This window comes from Leucopleurus acutus (assembly GCF_964270905.1).
Source record: "Leucopleurus acutus genome assembly, chromosome: 20".
NCBI classification, from domain to species: Eukaryota; Metazoa; Chordata; class Mammalia; order Artiodactyla; family Delphinidae; genus Leucopleurus; species Leucopleurus acutus.
In genome coordinates, this window is record NC_139162.1 from 6,138,652 (window position 1) to 6,158,328 (window position 19,677).

The following is a 19,677-nucleotide window of genomic DNA, read 5'->3' on the forward strand; positions in this document are numbered from 1 at the left end:
TTAGCTCCTACTGCTGTGTCTTGGTGATCTTCATTTTGTAATCTCTGCTTTCTTTGGGGAAGCCACTTTCCTGGCCTGGCTTTGTGTCTCCCTCCTTCACCCAGAAGAACACCAGGTAGTTCTCTCCCCACTAGCCCACTGGACCAGCAGCTTTGCAAACCTCAGAGAGCATCGAAATCCCCTGGAGGGCAGGCATGTGAAGACACAGATTGCTAGGTCCAGCCCCAGAAGCTCTGACTCAGTAGGTCCTGGGTAGAGAATTTGCATTTCTGAAAGCTCCCAGGTGTTGCTGACACTGCTGGTCCTATAGGTCAAGCCCCAAGTTCTGTGACCCCAGAGTCCACACAGCTTGTTTTCCCACCCAAGTCCTGTGAATCCCTATCTCATGACGTCCTCTATGTAGGAATACCCTTACCCCTGGGAGTTTGGGGAGAGCATTGGTAATGCAGCCTTGGGGAGCATCTCTTTGAAACTCAAATGCACGTTAAAGTCTCAAGGATGTTCAGTCATGAAAAACAAAACACAATCTGGTTCTCTTCTCTGGGCAACTTCAGAGTTTCCCAAAATATTAGCACATGCAAACCTACGTTTTCCAGAACCCTTATTAACCACCCATGGAACAAGTACCTCTTCTCAATATACTTTGCAAAACAGTGCACTGGAGAAATGCTGAGGGAGGGCTGAATCAGACACTCATGTGGCTTTGTATGATCCCCTCTTGTCACCGGGGAAGGCTTCAAGAATCACAGGGAGCCCAGCAGAATCCCTGTCACCTGGGAGCCGGCCGTGTGGGTGACCAGGTCTCAGCCAAAGCCCTTTCAATCCCCAGCTCCTATTCCAGTCCAAACTGTGGCTTTTCCTCTAGATGGAGACCCAGGAAGGTATTTACAGTCTCTTAGCTGTGCCTTTATAAATCCTCGCTTCCCAGGACCACAAACAGGCATCCTGGGCTGGTCGGGGGCGAGCCCTGCTGCCCTTTCCTGTTGAACTGTGCATGACTAAGGGCTTTGTCACTCTGAATATTAAACATGAAAGAGAATTACAAATCAGCAACCCAAGGTTAAGGGCAGAGAGGAGTAACATGCATGTTTAGGGAGCCTGGGAATCAAAGAAGGTCTTGGATAGGTGGCAGGTGCTGATGGGGGAGTGTGCTTGGGATGGAGAGCAGGTCGTTGATTTAGACTATGATGAGTGCCTTAGACCTCAGATTGCCTTCTCTTTACCAGCGTTGGAAATCTTTAACTGAACCAGCCAAGGGGTGCCAAACATTCTTGTTAATTTGGGTAAATCCTTTCAGCAACTGGGTATCAACTGGAGTACGACAGCATGTCAGTTCAGTTCTTTCCCTCACCCTCTTTCACTCCTCCCACTTCCTCTCCTCTCCCTACCTCTCTCCCTCTCCCTCTCTCCCGCTTTTCCCCCTTTTCCCCTCCCTCTCTTCTCTCCCTCTCTCTTCCTGAGCCACGTACGCTTATTACTTTTTAAAGTCAGCCACTCTAACACACCTCCTTCTCCTATAGTTTCTGGGTCTTACCCTCAGGATCCTACACCAGAGACAAGTGGGCCAGATGGGCATACTAACCAATGAGACAAAGATGGATCTTAATCTACTTTGGAAATCAGCAAAACAAAAGCAAGGAACCATTGCTTTATTTCTAATGGGCTAAAGCTACCTGCAACCCTGAATCACTATTGCTTTCAATTAGTAAAACGTGTGAAAACCAGTGTTGCAGTCAAAGGATGATTTGGGCCCCCTGGGTCGCTTGCCAGCCCCAAGTTTCTCAGTAGCCTTCTGCCTCAGTTTTCTGATCTCTGAAATGGGGCAGACAATAGGGCTCTTTTAAGGAATAGTCAAGTTAGCATAGGTAAAATAAGCAGGATGCCATTAGCAAGTGATGAGTGCCTGTGGGATAGGTTGTGTGTGCTCAGGGGCAGCACTTGCAGGAACCCAGAGGTTGGACTGCCCGAGGTCTGCTTGTTTTCCCGCTTAACGACAGCTTTATTGAGACATAATACACATACTATAAAGTTTACCCTGTTAAACTATGCAATTCTGTGGTCTTTAGTACACTCACAGAGTTGTGCAACCATCACCACTATCTAGTTCCAGAACATTTCCATCACCCCCAAAAGAAACCCCATACCCATTAACAGTCACTTCCCCCAGCCAGCCCTAGGCAACCACTAATCTACTTCTAGTCTATATGGATCTACCTATTCTGGGCAGTTCTTTCCATTTCATGGAGTCATACAACATGTGGCCTTTTGTGTCTGGGACTGCCCAAGTTTGAATCTCAGCCCCCGAGCTAAAACACTGCGTGACCTTTATCAAGTTCTCCTGGAATTTCTCCATCTGTAAAATGGAATTAAAATCATACTAGATACACCACAGAGTCATTAGGAAGATTGAATATACTAACTAATATAACTAAAATACTCACACAGGGCCCAGCTCATAGTAAGCACTAAGATGTCAGCCTCCATTACAGCCACTACTACTAATATTACTAGTCTGCTGTTCCTCTGCCCCAAAGCATGCGACTGGTGGTGGGAACCCAAAGATGAATAGAGCACAAAGAACATAGCTCTTGCCCTCCCCCAAGCACAGACTGGTGGGGATTACATGATAAGGAAACCAGTTTAAATGAACACAAAGTCTTATCATATACACATTCAACTAATGGAAATCTAGCTCTTCCACCAAAAATAGAAGGAAAAAGAACAATTTAAATACTGCAATTAAATGCTACAAAATTATATCCTGCATATATTCTTTATTATGCACTGTACATCACTGCATGCATTATACATTGTTACATATTGATTACAGTACAAGGTTGCATACACAGAACCAAACACACTGCAATTTAATGAGCAACTTAGAGATCTCAAGGTTAATGACGACTCTATGTTTGCCTGAAACCTTGACTTTATAATCTAACCCTTGAGTAAAACGTGACTCTATTATGTGTCGACAACAATAATTCACAATGATTCCAGATAAATGAAATCAGCCAACAAGCAGTTGGTGGAGTTGGGCGTTAGGCTGAAGTAGGTTCCAGCTGGTCAACGCCTGTTTGCTAAGCACCGCTTCTGCCCTCCACAAGTTCACAGTCTCATTTTGAAAATGAACCACATAAACATACTCATAAGAGGTTGGTGAGTGGCAGAACTGGGTTTAGGAAATAGATGGAAATAATCTCTCACCCTACCAGCAGAGAGGACAGGAAGATATGAGAAGGGCTGTGCTCTTCCCTGCCCCCATCCATCCCTTTGCCTACTTTGTCATTCTCCAGAGCACACAGCACCACCTGATAGACATCGTATCTGCCCATTCATTCATACAACCGGTATGGAAGCTCACTGTGGCAGGGACTTTGTGTACACTGTTCACTTCTGTATTCCCAGTGCCAAGAAGAGAGTGAGCACTTAGAAGGCTGTCAGTAAGATGTGTTGACGAACGAATGAATGAGGGTAATTATTTAGACAACCTCCACTTTTCTTCCATCTTCTGTTCCCAAAACACCCATAGTCTGTTCCTCCAATTTCAACTCGTTTATTCCTAAATTGTTCAAAAGTAGAGGGAAAGTATTCCTCAAAAATGAGGCCCTAAGGTAGCATTCCAGGGCTTTGGCATACTGGTACCATCTAGTGGGAAAGAGCATATTTGCAGGTGGGTGCTAAACTGAATTTGGAGGGTTTATAAAAACAACCACCACAATTGTTTCCTTTATCATTAACTCTACTGAGGAAGTTTCCAGTGACACATAATGGTGGCAACTGGAATCCCTTATATACTCATGTTCTACTCAGGGCGTACACTGCCCATCCAAGCACCTGTCATGCCTCTTCATTTTTCTGCTCAGAACTTTTCTAAAACCACGGTTGCCCCCAGGGTCACAAAGACTCAGCAGGGAATCACAGAGGAAATAATGGCACCACAGGCCACCCTTGACCAATGGAAGTTGGGCATAGGTAGATGTATACTCCAGCCTCCTATCCTGCAGAGGGACCATTCTGAAGCGAGTTTTACACAGTTCTTCCAAGGGCCCCCAGCAGCAGTGAGCTTCCGTCGCCCATGACAATAACCAGCTCAAAGATACACTTTTTATTGGCTTTCCTTCTCTCTTGTTTTACAGTCCTCATGTCTGTGAACTGGAATCATCTCTCACATCAGCTCCCTGTGTACAAGCCTGTGCCTCCATCACCGTTGGGGAGAACTCAATCCAAGATACAGGGTTTAGCACCAATATACCTTTGGGTGGTGAGAAAGCCTTAAGAATTGTAGTCCAGATAATTAATATAAAAGCTAAATTATTATATCTTTTAGAGCTGGCCTAAGAATTACATTCCATAGTTGACTACCAGCATCTTTACCTGGATCTAAGTTAACGTAGAATCCCAGTGATATGTGATCCTAAAGAAGTACCACAGGGCTTCCCTGGTGGCGCAGTGGTTGAGAGTCCACCTGCCAATGCAGGGGACACGGGTTCGTGCCCCGGTCCAGGAGGATCCCACATGCCGCGGAGCGGCTGGGCCCGTGAGCCATGGCCGCTGAGCCTGCGCGTCCGGAGCCTGTGCTCCACAACGGGAGAGGCCACAGCAGTGAGAGGCCCACGTACCGACAAAAAAAAAAAAAGTACCACAGTTGTCATGAAGACAAGAGAACAAAGAAAAAGTTCTAGTCTCTATCCCTGGCCTCTGCCCTATTCCAACTTGACCAACTAGTGAGGTGGCTAATGGTTTAGATGAGGGATCAGCAAACTACAGCCTGAGGGCCAAATCCAGCTCTGCCTATTTTTGTAAATAAAGTTTTATTGGAACACAGCCCTGCCCATTTGTTTACATATTGTCTGTTGTTACTTTTATGCTACATTGATAGCATTGAGTAGTTGCAACAGAGACCATATATTTACTCGATAGCCCTTTACAGAAGAAGATTACCTACCTGTGGTTTAAGTCATTGGTTGCCATAGTTTTGGATTCCCAAAAGCAAAATTTTAAGAAAAACAAAAAATAGAGAATGGACAAAGGTTTGCCAATAACACTTTAACACTAAGGACAAAAATGTCCTCTATGTATTAACCAACTTCATTTCACAAATTCTAGGACATTTTAACCCTAAAAAGTAGAACGGTCATTGCATCAGAACAATGAACATTCCATCCCCAAAGAGAGCAGTGGATAAGCTCAGAACAACTGCCTATCCCATTTAAAATTTTTTTCAGAGCACTATCATTTTCCAAAATTATCATATTTACTTATTTTTGTTGTTTACTCTCTTTCTCCCTTATGAGAACATAGACTCCATGAGGGCAGGCAATCTTGTCTTTCTTAATCACTGCTGCTCATCCAGTGTCAAGCACCCTCCTTGAGATATGGTCATTGGTCAGTAAATATTTGTGAAATGAATGACTTAATCAAATGTGGAGTGAATAGATTGAGGCACAGATACACCCTGAGAGAGGCAGAAAGGCAAGGTCACTGTGTGGGTGGTGAGGACTGGGGCAAAGGGGGAGTGTGTGTATCTGCCAGCAGAGGGGCTCTGTGAATGCTCCCTGCTCTACCTCCAGGACATGAAACGGTGCCAGGCACATAACAGGCACGCAACAAATGCTCACTGAATTAATGGCTACCCTGACTAAAGGTCCTTAAATTGAATTAAAAGGAAAAAAAGAAACCTCATCTAGTAAAACACAACTAAACTTCAGGGTAGATTCAGTCCAATTGCAACTCACTGTAGATCTGAGTGTCTGGATATAGATACAGGCTGTGTATTTCTCATTCTCCTATAGATTGGGGAAAACAGTATTGTAGACAGTGGCACTCAGGAAACACTGGCTTGGACAATGGAGTTCCTTGGCATTCCCAGGGAGGGATGCCATCCAGCTTCAGGGCTCAGCAGCAGGCAGGAAACTGCCAGAGAATTTACCTGCATGTTGGAAGCTGCAGAGGAGCCACACCCAAGCTGGGTCCTGGCCTCTGTGTGGCTGTTCTCACTGGGATGACTGTTCTTGCTGGGGGGACCATGTGGTGTGGGTAGCTTGTTTGTCCCTGGTCAAACACAAGAACTCAGCAATAAAGAATACAAAATAACCCTGAGCTAACCCAGTTCTGAAGGTTGTAACCAGTAACCCAGAGAGGCGGTCTAGGCCCCACGCCTACTTTTAGAGACCAGGAATTCAAAAATGAGGTCATTGCAGGCAGTTATTTTGACTCCAAGAGAGCCAGAGAACAAAATAGTCAAGGAAGAGAATTCTTACATCATTTGAGTGGACAAGGGAGCAATTTTTTATATACCAGGGAAATATGGAGGAAAACTCACATGCCCAGAAATCAGAAATGCATGGCTTCAAACCCTGATCCCAGTTCTTAGTGGCTGTGTAGCCTTAGGCAGATGACTCATCCGCTCTGAACTTCTTTTCATCATAGATAAAAATGGAGACAAGAATAGTTGTCCCTCATATATACACTACCAAACGTAAAATAGATAGCTAGTGGGAAGCAGCCGCATAGCACAGGGAGATCAGCTCGGTGCTTTGTGACCACCTAGAGGGCTGGGATAGGGAGGGTGGGAGGGAGGGAGACGCAAGAGGGAAGAGATATGGGAACATATGTATATGTATAACTGATTCACTTTGTTATAAAGCAGAAACTAACACACCATTGTAAAGCAATTATACTCCAATAAAGATGTTAAAAAAAAAAAAAAGAATAGTTGTCCCTGAGGGTTGCAATGAGAACTTGAGATAATATATGCAACTGGCACTTAGCAGTAAATTATACAATAAGTTTACTACAGTAATTTTGATTTATTTTAAATAATAATAATAATCATAAGTGCTCATGGTGTTGGCAAGCATACCCACGTACATACTGCCCTGATAAAGCCTCCTGGGAACAGCTGCTGGGAAGATACATCTAGAAGATACGATCCCAACAGATCAAAAAATTTTATGGAGCATAAAATCTCCAGGAGAATGATCACTAGGGAGCTACCAATATGAGAATTGGCAAATCCTTCTCTGGGGAGCAAACTTTATTTTTTTAATGTCCGTACAATTTTAAGGACACAAGTATTTTTCCCTTCTAAGTTAGTCAGATGCTCAAGTCCAGGGCCCCATGGTTCCTTCAAGCCGTAAACTGCTTTGCAGCATGGAGTATAAAAGTTAATGTAACCAGTATTCTTTAAGCTCCTAGCATTGGCAATCACGTGATGAAGCCATAAGCATACACTTATTGAATACTCACCTGCTAGGCAGGTGTAGAGAGGTGTAGCCTCTCCTTTTGTTCAGACACAGGAGGAAACAGAAGAAGAGGAAAAAAAGGTAACTTATCAGAGGTCACACAGCATGCAGAAGGCTGGGTCAGAATTCAAATTCACTTCTCAAAGTCTCAGAAGTCTCCTTGATCCTCATAAACTAAGACCCTAGCTCCTCTGGGTCCCAGGAGACCAGAGGCCCTGATTCACCTCCAGCACTTCCCCAATTGAGGACCAGGACTGTGCTGTACTCATCTCCGGATCCCCAAATTAGCAGAATGCTTGGCACTTGCTAGGTATCAAAAATTGTGGGAAGAAGAAAATATGGGAGGAACAGAGGGAGGGTAGGAGGAAAGATGGAAGGAAAGGAGAGAGAGCACAGCAGCCTCACCCCTTCAATACTATCTTAGCCCCTATTGTTTCCTATTGTAATAATTACCACATGTGTATATTTCAGCTATTTACTTTCTTGTTCCTTACTGGCTGCCCTCAGTAGACCACAAGACCATGAGAACAGTTTCCATGTCCATGTCCATCTTGTTTACCTATGAACTCCCCAAATGCTTCAGTAAATACTTAGCAAGTGGACAACTGTACATCCCTCACCTTCTGAGGATAACATACCTGTGCTGCTTTTTTTTTTTTAGAGAGAGAAAGCAGTTGTTCAACATTTAGCAGCATACCACGGCCTGGCACCCAGCTGAAGAAGATTACTATACCTAGAAACATAAACATCACCAAGGCTATATCTAGGATGCTGAAATGAAGGTTTGTTAGCATTCGCAAAGTGACTGCTGAAAATAGTAGATCATTATTTGCTTCGTGTAAGAAATATTTCTAGTGCTGCTGATTGAATGTTCAAGAAACAATTAAAGGGCTTAGCAATGTTTCTCTCAAATATCTTTTGCATGAAAAGCCTCAGAGATTGGTTAATTATAAAGGCTACACATCAGTCACTCTAGTCAAGGGTATTGCCAGGCCCCACGGTGCCCATCCCAGATGCAAGCATGGATTGGTCTGCAGACATTAGCATAACTGGGGCCCTGGATGCCTCTCGTGAGGAGCATTGCTGCAGCCTGGCTATCACCCCCATGGGAATAGCCCTCAGGCTCTGTTTATGATGGTTCCTTGTTTGGGCAAGTGGCTTCAGCTTTCTGCCAATTGGAAGAGCCAGAACTCAAGCTTGCATCTTAATACCTCCCTAGCCCTGGTCCTGCCATCTCAAACCCAGCCCTGCCAAATTCTCCCCTAAATGTCTCTTGGATGCTCTGAGTAGGGTGTGTCTACTTCTCTCATCTGCACTGTCACTCCCTAGTCTAGAGCGACAAGAGTCCCTGCTCTTCCTATGATCTCAAGCCTAGACTGGCTTCTCCCTTCCATTCATATCCAGCTCCATCCACTAACTACACTGCAGCCAAATTACCTTTTCAAAATAGAAATCTGGCCTTGTCACAGTATATGCTCCCCGTGTTCCTTTCAATAACTGCCCACTGCTCCAGGACAAACACCAAAATCCTTGAGAGGCTGACAAGGTGCCAGCGGCTCCGGCAGCCCCGGCTGCTCCTCACACCACTCTCTGGGTTGTGTGCTGTTTCCTCCCACACAGGCTTCCCCCAGGCCGGGCCTTCTGCCTGGAATGTTCCCCCCATCACCACACCCTAGTGTTCCTTTGTCCATAGGCCTCACTGCTCCTCCAGACTGTGACCCAAGCAGCAGGCTATCAGGGAAGCCTCCCAGACCCTTCATCTGGATCTGATGCCTTTCTTATATTCATCCATTCATTCATTCATGTTTACTGAGGGCCTACTACATGCCAGGCTGTGTTCTAGACCCAGGGACTACAAAACTGATTCAGTCAGACAACAACGCGTGCTGTAACGCAGCTGTATTTTAGTAGAGGAGAAAGAAAAGGCACAGACAAGCAAAACCTATAGAATGACATGATCTCACACAACTGCATTTCCTTCCATCTAGCAGTGGTCTCTGTTTTGAATTATTTATTAATTGACATTGATCTCTCCTGCCAGGGGAATCTCTTGGGGTCTGAGCCCCAAGAGAACAGAGACTGAATCAGCCTTACTAGCAGCTGTACCTCGAGCACACAGTAGGTCCCACATGGATATAACAGGAATTTATTGAATCCATTTGGTCCCAGGTGAATCTCCCTGAAGTCAAGTTGCTTGAGTGCTTGGGGCATAGAAGGGACAATTCCTAATACAAACCCCTAGTCTCTCTGCACTTTGACAAGGCTCTCTGCAGTCTCTCTGGCTGTTATTTTGAGCCAGAGCAGGAGTCAGCAAATTTTTCTGTAAAGGCCCAAACAGCAAATATTTTAGTCTTTGTGGGCCATATGGTATCAACTCTGTTGTTATAGCACAAGCACAGCCACAGACAATTATATAAATGAATGGGCATGGCTATGTTCCAATAAAACTATTTATGAAAACAGGCTGCAGGCAGGAATTGGCCTACAGGCCATAGTTTGCAACCCCTGAGTTAGATGATCCCAGATGCCCCGCAGCTTACAGCAGTTGAAGGCAGGGCCTGTGTGGCCTGAGTCAGCCATGGGTTCTGCTGGCAGGGTCCAGCAACTCCCCGCAGACCCCACATTGTTTGACAGGGAGATTATCCCAATAGCTTGAGCTTCAGGCATTTGCAGTCACCATCTCCTGCAGCTCATGGAAAAGCAGTTCCCTGCCACCCTGGAGGAAAGAGACTTGGCCTAGAGGCCGCATAAGGCAGGAATGAGGCTGCCACGTTCCTTGCACGGTCCCCAGGCTCCTCCAGAGGCTGAGCTCACTTCCTGGTCCTGCCCAGGCATGTGGCAGGGATGCTCTCGCCTGAGCAGCTGCTGCCCTCCACCCCAGCCCAGCCTGCGCTCAGCTGGGAGACACAGGGGCTTTGTGCTTCTGTAGCAGATTGGGTGACACTCACTGGGGCCTTTGAAATGAGACATGACATGTTAAAACGTGCCTATTGCTAAGGCTAATTTTCAGGAATTTGACTTCTGCTGGCAACTGACAGAAGAAAAACAATCACTTTTTTTTGTGATTGTATGTAGTTATATTTACGCTGATCTTTGGGGTCTGTAGCTACCGAAAACAGTAGTTATCTGAGGCTTATCTGCTGGTATGGGATGAGTGGACGGATTAGTCTAGTATTTATGGAGCCAGAGGACATTAATTGTAGCATTAGCACTGCGTGTAGACTGTGGTGGGTGTTATCTGCTAAAATCAGTTACAAAAACATCACACAAACTGCAGTTGGCACTACAGGTGACAACGTCCTGTGTATAAAAGCACTCTAGACAACAAAGCTACAAAGCTGACATTACCCTGAAGTTATAAATGCTCTGAGTGTTAGCTCAGTTCTCCCAGGGTCCCCTGCAGGACTAAGGACAGTAAGGTGCTGTGACGTTCTGATGATACACATACTGTGGGTGAGCAATACTGTTGGAATGGCAATGCCCAGGGTGTCACTGTACTCCAAGCGCAGGGATGCCCTTGCTGTAATACTTCGTACAGTGCACTAGGGCCTACATATTATCCAGTGGTCCCAGAGCCCCTTGGCTGCTGACGCATAACAATGTTTAAAGTGTACCAACACTCTGGTACCAGCACTCAGACTGACTCAAAACTGCAGTGTGTCACTTCTCTGGGTGTAACTGTTCCACATGAAACAATGACCTGGGTGTTGTGTTGCTCTGGGTAGCCCTGGTCACCCAATGGCATTGATGGTAATAATGTTCTCAGGGAGGAGGTGCAGTCCCCTTGGTCATGTTCTTCCAAAGTTCACATCCATGTAGTTCAATCAGAGCAATCAAAAAGGGGCTAGTCCCTTCCTTTTCAAATAGCCTATCACTGAAAAACTGACTACATCAACTTGATCAAGGTTCAAAATTTGCAAAACCAGAAGTTCCCAATGGAAATGCCTACAAGGGCAAGTAGGTAAAATAAATGAGTACAATGGGCTGGGTGGACAGCAGAGAGTGGAGGGGATTGTGGCAAACTACAGAGGCATGTCCTAAAGGGGGCAGTAGTGACTCAGCTCCAGGGAAGAGTGGCCTTGTAGGAATGTGGCTCTAGGGCTGCCTGACCTTCTGACATTTTAAGAAAGGCAAGAAACCTGTTTTGTTTTGTTTTTTAATGTACAATATCCTACTTTTCAAAACATTTGGGCCAAACAAGAGACATCCATGAGCTACATTTGGCCTGTGGCTTCTACTTTGCAACTTCTCCCTGGAATCTAGAGTTGCAGAATTGGGATGAATGGGCTTCAGCACCACCAAGTAGATATCTCGAGGTTCAACGTGCTGTGCCAAAGGGTGACCCATTCATCTCCATGAGCCTTGGCTCAGACTGCATTTCAAGTTTGAAATGTCATTTCTTCTCCTCCCTAGCCTACCCTTAGAAGCTTCTCTCAATAGAGAAAGAAATCACTTTCCACCCTAACTCTAGAATAAAGCCACTACTTCATATCTGGTGAAGGTGCAGGGGGTCCTACAGTCCAGCCAGTCATCATTTATACAGTCTGTTCAGATAGAGGGAGCCAGGCCTGGGGTCCCCAGGTGGCTGCAGAGGAGATAAGTTGCGGGGAATTGTATTGGCAGCATCCTTCAGGAGGGTCAGATTCTCCCAGGCGTGTGGGTACCTTGCCCACAGCTAAGTGGAAACGATGCCAAACCAGTGGTCACTTGATTGATTCTATCCAACTGATTATTGTAATTGGATGACAGACTGATATTTCCCTCTCCTTTTCAACTGGTGTTGCAGGGTGAGGGCATCTGGCTAATGATTCGCTTTTCTGGGTAGTGACCTAATGGGGAAGATTATCTCCTTTCACAGGCAGAACCGTGCCTGCTGTTTGGCTGCCTAAAGAGTAAAACCAGGTCCAACCGAAGTCAAATGCCAGGAAAGAACTTCCTCACATATCATACTGCATTGTCTACCTTTGAAATGTTCCCTGCTCTAATACTCAGAGGGGATACATAGTTGAAGAATAAAATAGAACAGAAGCAACTACAATAGGGAAAAAAAGGAGGAAAGATACTCAGTGCAAAATGACAGGACTTTTCTTTAGGGGAGCTTGTAGAAAATAACTGAAAATAAGGAGAATGGAGTTTCTACACTGAAGTTCTTTAAAATATGAGCTGTAGATTTAGAATTTTGTAATGCTGTGGATGGAGCCCTCTTCTGGAGAAAATTTTCAACAGGTATTAAAACAAGATCAAAACACACAGAGATGAACACACACACACACAGAGAAATATGTAATACTGTTGGCTACTGTCATTCAGATGTGAATTGAATCCATAGTCTGGCCTTTTCCTTAGCTTCCACCAGATAGAAATTAACTGGACTCCCCAAGCAACTATCTTTTTGGAAGGAGGTAAAGAAAGAAAGAAAGATATTTTCAAGAACCCAGCTGTATTTTTACCTCAACAGGGAACTTCAGATTGAGACTCAACATAAACGTCCAAATGCTGGTACTTTTAGGCAATGCAGTTACTGTGGACATTGGTTTGTTGGGCAATGGCACTGTAACACATAGAGGATATTTCTAGAAAAAACATCGATTTTATTTAATGGAAAGCCCAAGGGCTAAAGACAGAGAAGAAGGGACGTAGGCAGAGCAGGAGATATTAGCTAAGATGACTGTTGGGACTTTTAGTGTAGACTGTGGTATTACATAGATTCCAGATCACATATTCAGCCTTACAGTTTATTAAATCTCCTTGGGGACTTGCTAAAAAAGTTGTTCAGACGTATGAACGCTACCACTTTGCAATTCCTTTCACCACTTATATCTCTGTTTCCCCAGTGCTTTTGAAATCTTATAGGCTGTCACATATTGAACCCATCTCAGAGCAAGAGATGCCCTCTGCAATTCTCACAGTCTTTCCTCCCCATCAAAAGGGTTCTGCAAATAAACACTGCCCTTAAAATACAATATATGAAGTTGCAGGGGCACTAGAAGACACTGATTCTCATTTAAAATCCTGAAAATCAAGATTCTGACTCCAATAAAAACCTCCCCATTTTAAATCAACATCTCAGAATTCCGTGGAAACATTTTTAGTCACTCCCAAGTGACTGCTCTCCAAACCTGAACCATTCCCTAAAATCCTAATTCTTGGGGGATTACTCATTGGTTGTTAGAACTTTTGCCTAGATGTGATACCCTAATTGGGCTAGGGGTGGGGGAATCATATTTACAGTGGAATTTCTAGCTCATGTCCTCTCCTGATTTGTTTCACATTCATTATTTATCATAGCCAAATTCCAGAGGCCACTTCTGGAAAGGCCTTACCCAAAATGCCCCAGGGGAGAAGAGAGGTGACCACTCAGCTTTGCCAGCTTCCAGCCATTGTTGCTTAGAGTTCCTCTTCCCCCTTCCAAAATGCCTAAAACAGCAACCTAGCCAATCAACTTAGAGATTGATGGCTTCCAAAGCCAGACCCGGCGTATTACAACTGTGGTAGAAAAACACACACAGACTTGCCTGAACACCACTAAGGCCGAGTGACTAATTTGCTTTATTACATTGTTTTTCCCCTTTCCTCTGTTTTCCCTCTGCCTCAGGAGAGTTTTGTTTTTGCTCGTTGACTCAAAGGCTCCAAGACTCTCCCCTCCTTTTGCTATGGCACACAGAGCTCTGCGCTTGAACCTCTTGCCAGTTAACTGATTTGCACCCAAATGATTTCCCTGCAAGGTGCTATTGCTAGCAGGATATCAATTGCTGTCCTAATGTGGACATTTGCTCTGATTATGAATTACAATCTAAGAGAGAAATAAGCCTCTTAGGGCGGGCAATTAAATTCTTCGTAAAACCTCTGCTCCCCCATCCCAAAGAAACTGAGAGAGCTGACAGCCTTCAGAAGCCACCTGTGTCAGTCAGGCCCTGGAAGAGGAGACACACCAATTGCTTTGCAAAAGGCATTATGTAAGTCCCTAGTGCATAGGAATTGCTGGGTGCTGTCATGTGGTCTGATTTGCTCGAAGGAAGACAAAACTTCGGCCAAACCCTGGAATCCACACTGAGGTCAAAACATGCCCACGGAAAAAGGACTGTAAAGTCCTGGGTAATGCAGTGGTAAGTGCTCCCAGACACCTCGAGCTCCCAGAGTGCTAGGCCTTGTGCTAAATGCATTACCTAGGACATGCTGTTGAATGCAATCCAATCTGCCTAGCAATCCTAGGAAGGTGATAAAATTACTTCACCACAGAGAATCTGGAAGCTCAGAGAGGTTAAGCAAGTTGCCCAGGTGGTACCACTAGCATATGGCAGAGAGGATCTGTCTGAATCAGAGGCATGCTCTGAACCACCCTGCTAAATCGGGATCTATATATCTATATATAGATATATATATACACATACACACACATACACACACACACTACCTCAGGGATAGAGTTCACAAAGTCTAGAAAACTGGCTCACAGACAGGCATAGGATTTGTGGCAGAACTTAAAGCTACAGGGACCCCAAGAGAATCAGCCCAAAGCCCTAGTAGAAGAAGAGTATGACTGGGCAGTGATGAATGGGGGCTGTGTATCCAGGGAAGAAAGAAGGAATGAGTTGGGAGGGGGCTCAGCAGCCAGGCACCCTACTCTGCCCCCAAGCACTATCATCCACCCTCACACCCAACTTTGAGTCATTACCATGGTTACTGCTTCCTGGGACACTGACCCATTTCCAAAGTCTAACCCCAACATTGATGCATCAGTGGTCTCCCCTTAGAAGGCTGCATTGCATCTCTGCATCCCAGCCAGCCCCTGCCTGGGACTCTAGCTGCCTCACCCTCCCTCTCACCCCACTCACACACTCACACATGTGCCTCTTCCCCTGGCATCCAGGAGTCCTGGCCAGGAACTCAACACCCATTTCCAGCACCCCAAGGCACTCCCTGTCTCCTTCCCTCCTCTCTGCCTGGCCCTGCCTTGATCTCACCCACCCACTTGTAGCCTGCTAGCTCATGCCAAGTCCCATAGGCTGCCGGGAAGGCCAGGGGGGACTGGATAACAGGGCTCTCGGAAAACAGGCCCCCGAGCAGGGCTGAGCCTGCCGTCAGCCGGCACCTCCAGTCTGGCCTCCTGAGAGTACTGCTTTCCTGCCCACAAACTTCCTGAGATCTCCGAGATGCAGAGATTGTTGCTTAAGGACCATGTCTCCATCGCCCCCTCTCCAGGGTCCCCGGCCCTTCCCTCTCGCCTCAGCGCTCTGAGGGTTAACAGGCAGCTGCAGCCTGGTGGGCAAGGCTTGAACTTTTCTCCGCGCTCTGCGTCCGCCCAGGAACACAGCAGAAGCGGCATTAAGGGCTCAGGGCCGGAGCTCCAGTGGGCCAGACAAAGGGGGCGCGGGGGCGGGGGCGGGGGCCGGGGGCGGGTGGGCCTGGGGCCTGGGCGAGGGGACGCGCTCAGGCCCTTCCGGGGCCGAGGTCAGGGAGGGAAGGGACCCCGATGAGGGCGCGGCCGGCGCCTTTGAGCGACAGCGGCAGCCGGGCTGCGGCGTTCGGCTGGCCCAAGGCGCCTTCCAGCGCGCCGCCGGACTGGGCGAGGGGACCCGGGCGCCCCGGGAAGTCGGCGATGCCAGGCCGGCCTCTCCAGCCCGGCAGCCCGCAATCCGGACCCGAGCTGCGCTTCCCCGATCAGCGCTGGGTTGGGGGAAACCACGACTCCTTGGAGTCGCTTCCAGCTGAGTCTCCGATGCGCGAGCCTCCGGAGGAGGCTAATCAAAGTTACCCCACTTGATGTAGGCGAGAATGTCGCCCCTGCTTGCAAAAAAAAAAAAAAAAAAAAAAAAAAAAGGACTCGGAGCTCTCTCCACATCTCCCGAACGTATACAAACACAACCCAGAGTGGGAAACCAGGCCCACCCCCTTGCCCCCCAGGATCTCAGGGGCTGGGAATGACCTCCCTTCTGAGCCCCGAGCTGTCTTCGCCGCCGCGCCCGGAGTCCCCCGACCCCCCGAAAACCCCCTCGCCCAGCCCGCGCCTGGCAATCGGAAGGCAGAAACGGGTCGCAGGGTGCGCCCAGCAGCCTCTCTTCCCTACCTGGGACAGGAGAACGCACAGGACGAGCGGAGTTGTCGGCTGCATTTTGCCCAACTAGAAGCGCCTGGCGGCGTTTTCATTCATGCACGCGGCTGCACTGAGCATATTTTCCGTGGGAGCCAGGCTTTGAGGAGAGGCTCTGCCTCGCCAGCCAGCCAACTTCCCAAATAGATCAGCGGCAGCATCACGAAAGCATTGGGTAGAGGCTGATGACCAGGACCAATGGCTTTACAAGACGGATTCCTTCATAAAGCTCCCTCGTTTCTGCATGGCAGATACGGGGCGAGCACCTCGCGCAGAGCGAGCCCCTCGGAGGAGGCGGCCCGTTCGCTTTTTTGGACTGTTGGGGCCCAGCCCCACAAATCACGCTGGGCAACGCCAGCTGATGCCACTTTCCCAAAGAATGGTATTCCACCGGGTACTGGCAGCCACTTCCAGCCCAGTGCAAAAGATTCTCTTTATTAAAATGTTAATAAGATCCACTTTATTTCCAATAAATCAAATAAAATGACCCCAGCCGTTCCAGCTCTTTCTACGCCAGGAAAGACTTGGCGGTGGATTTTTTTTTCTTTTTCTTTCTTATTTTTTTTTCAGTGTGGCCCAAATCATGATGGTGTTTGGTGTTTCCCTGCCATCTCACAAGTCACAAAGACAACAGATCAATTCTAGCTTGCAGAAAAAAAATCCATCAAGGGGCAACAGATTTTATTAACTGCTCAGGTGAGAGTCTGACTGGCCGCCTACTCCAGAAATGTGCATCTGGCACCAAAGTTGAGGCCATGATTTGAGGAAACTTTTTTTTTTCTCTCACTGGATGTGTTCTTTTAGAAGCTTCTAGCTATCTCCAGGGATTGGGAACAGTAGTAACCACTGTTCAAGGGATTTTATAAGTGGGGTGCTATGGGAATGAGGGTAAGAGGGCTATCTAGGTCTAACTTTCCCAGTAGGAGTTTAAGAATATGCAGTAAAGACCTTACTTTCTCATTTCCATGCAGCCTCCTTCTGAAAAAATTTAAGGTGTTTTATAATAAAGGACAATTTTTCAATAGAATTTATGCAAGAAAAATAAAAAATCTGGGACAGGAGGAAAAATTCAGAAAACTGAAATCCTAAACCCAAACACTAACATATTTCCTCTGATTTGGATCTGAGCTTCCTGGTAGCCAAAGCAATAAGAGAAACATTTAAATTACATAGTTCTTGTAGATACAAGTATACAAATATCTTCTGACATAATTTCCTCAGCAGTAAATACTGGACTAAATGTATGATGTGACATCTAATATAGCAGGACACTGTGCAATGGACCATGCCGAGATCCAGTGGGTTGGGCTGTATTCCCAGCATCTGGCACAGGGCCTGAAACATGGAGACAATCATTAGATTGTGTTAAACAGACGTCTACACTTAATCAAGAAGTAGCAGAGGGTGGGGTGGGGCAAAAAATCTGGAGCCACATTGCCTAAGCTTAACCCCCAGCTCTGCTACTGACTAGTAAGTTTCTCACTCCCTGTGCCTCTGTTTGATCACTGGTTAAATGAAAATATAAATTGTACTGAACTCACAAGTTTGTGGTGAGGATTAGGTGACAGAATAACCACTCATTTAATGTAAACTAATGCACTTTTTAAAATTCCTTCATTGTCAGCAGTTCGGTCATTGCATCTGATGAAGATGCAATGCCATCTGACCACCTGGCTGCATTAGCCAGCACTAGCCCAACAGATGGCAATGTTGGCCAAACAGCCCCCAGAAGAGCCCAGGAAAGGTGGATGCTGCTGCTTCTTCCAGTCTCTTCAGCTTTCCACTGTTCTCTTGCCTAGGTAGGCATCCACCTCTGAGTCTCTGAGAAGTGCAGGCAGCGTTTGACAGATGATCTGACTGTCCCAGCTTGGAACCCATGTGTGTGGAGATCCATACCCACATTACCCACCATTAAGAGTAAAACAAGGTACTTTGAAGTCAAAGAGACTTCAGATCAAGGCATCCTGAAATACCCTGATTTTTCTCCATTCCAGGGTAGCAGCCATCTTGTCAATCAGAGGTCAACTGAGCTAAGCCCATGGATTTAGCAGACGTGGAGACAGAGAGAGAACAGAGGACATCTTGGGAGATGATCAACCACGATAAGGGGTGAAGAGGGGAGTAAGATGATGTTCCAGCCACTTTTCCCCCTGGGCAGAGAAGCACTCCTAAGGGTAGGGTGTGTCCAAGGCTGCCTTGTCTAAGGCGCAAAGCAGTATTATTGATTTTGTAGTTCTGGCAGCTATTTCTGTGGTCTTCCCATCCCATCTCCCTTACTGCCACTCACCAAATAGGTCCAGTTTTCCCCATTTTTTGCAGGGTTGCACTTGCTGGTCCCCTTGGGCTTACCGTGGGGCCATGTGACTAGTTCTAGCAAATGAGCTGGGAGCAAAAGTGACAGGTGGAGCGTTTAATCACCATTGTGAGACAGATTGGTCTCCCTGGAATAGGTGCTGAGATGGAAATTTGTGCAGGGGGCTTACTGGGGAGTGTTCTCACCACAACCACTGCAAGAGGGAGGAAAACAAGACTGGCAGAGGGTGAGGTGGATGACTATGCAGTTGCAGCAGAGGCCTCAGCCAATCCCAGGAGAGCTCTGAGGCTAGAGTGGCCCTTTAGAGATGAGCCTAACAGAGCCAGGGGGCTGTGCCTTAGTGCCCCCAGTGGGCCAGTTGTTGGCTGTTCCCAAGGGCAATATTCCAGTCTGACCTCAGCTTTGTCAGCTCTATAGAAAACTAAGGTGTGACCCATAACAGGTAACCAGAGGCTGTGATTCCCAGGCTGGAGATGACCTTGTGCATCTGATGGCACCAGTGAAGATGGATGTAGATTTGCCTGGCTGAAGTCCTGCTCACTCTGTCTCCAGCCAGGACCTGCACAGGCATTTACCAAAGTCCTGGGCTTCTGTCCTAAACTGTTCTACTGGCAGGCAGAGTGGCTCCAGGCAACCTCACCTGATTTTAGATGAGTGTACCCAAAGGGCCAGTCTCCATTCCTTCCTACCTCAGCCCCCACAGGTTGAATTTTAGGGGCTGGGGGGAGTTAATTTCAAGAGTCTTCTTAGGCCCTGAGGCTCACCTCTAGAAACCCATGGAAGCTAGGAAGTCAAAAAGATTGGTCCACAAAATGAGACCTGGATTGGGATCTCTGGACTTACATTGGGCAAATTGCTTTTACTCCCCAAACCTCAGTTTCTTCATCAATAAAATGGGAATAATAACATAACACTCCAAGGACTGTTGTAAAAATTGATGTCACTTTTCTCCTCTATCCCCTACTCCCCTCTACTCTCAGAGAATGTGCATCTTGCCAAAAACATAATATGAGGTTTTGTTCAAC

At 46.7% G+C, this 19,677-nt stretch overlaps 1 protein-coding gene across 1 annotated transcript in view; it reads right to left on the bottom strand.

The window, feature by feature from the left end:
* The window catches only part of CDH13 (cadherin 13), a 1,019,214-nt gene extending 1,002,810 nt beyond the window's left edge, over window positions 1-16,404 (bottom strand). Inside the window, exon 1 of the mRNA XM_082862470.1 lies at window positions 16,315-16,404. Coding sequence (XP_082718596.1) covers window positions 16,315-16,359 — 45 coding nt within the window. The 5' untranslated portion in view covers window positions 16,360-16,404. The remainder of the gene's footprint in view (window positions 1-16,314) is intronic.
* Window positions 16,405-19,677: the final 3,273 nt, after the last annotated feature.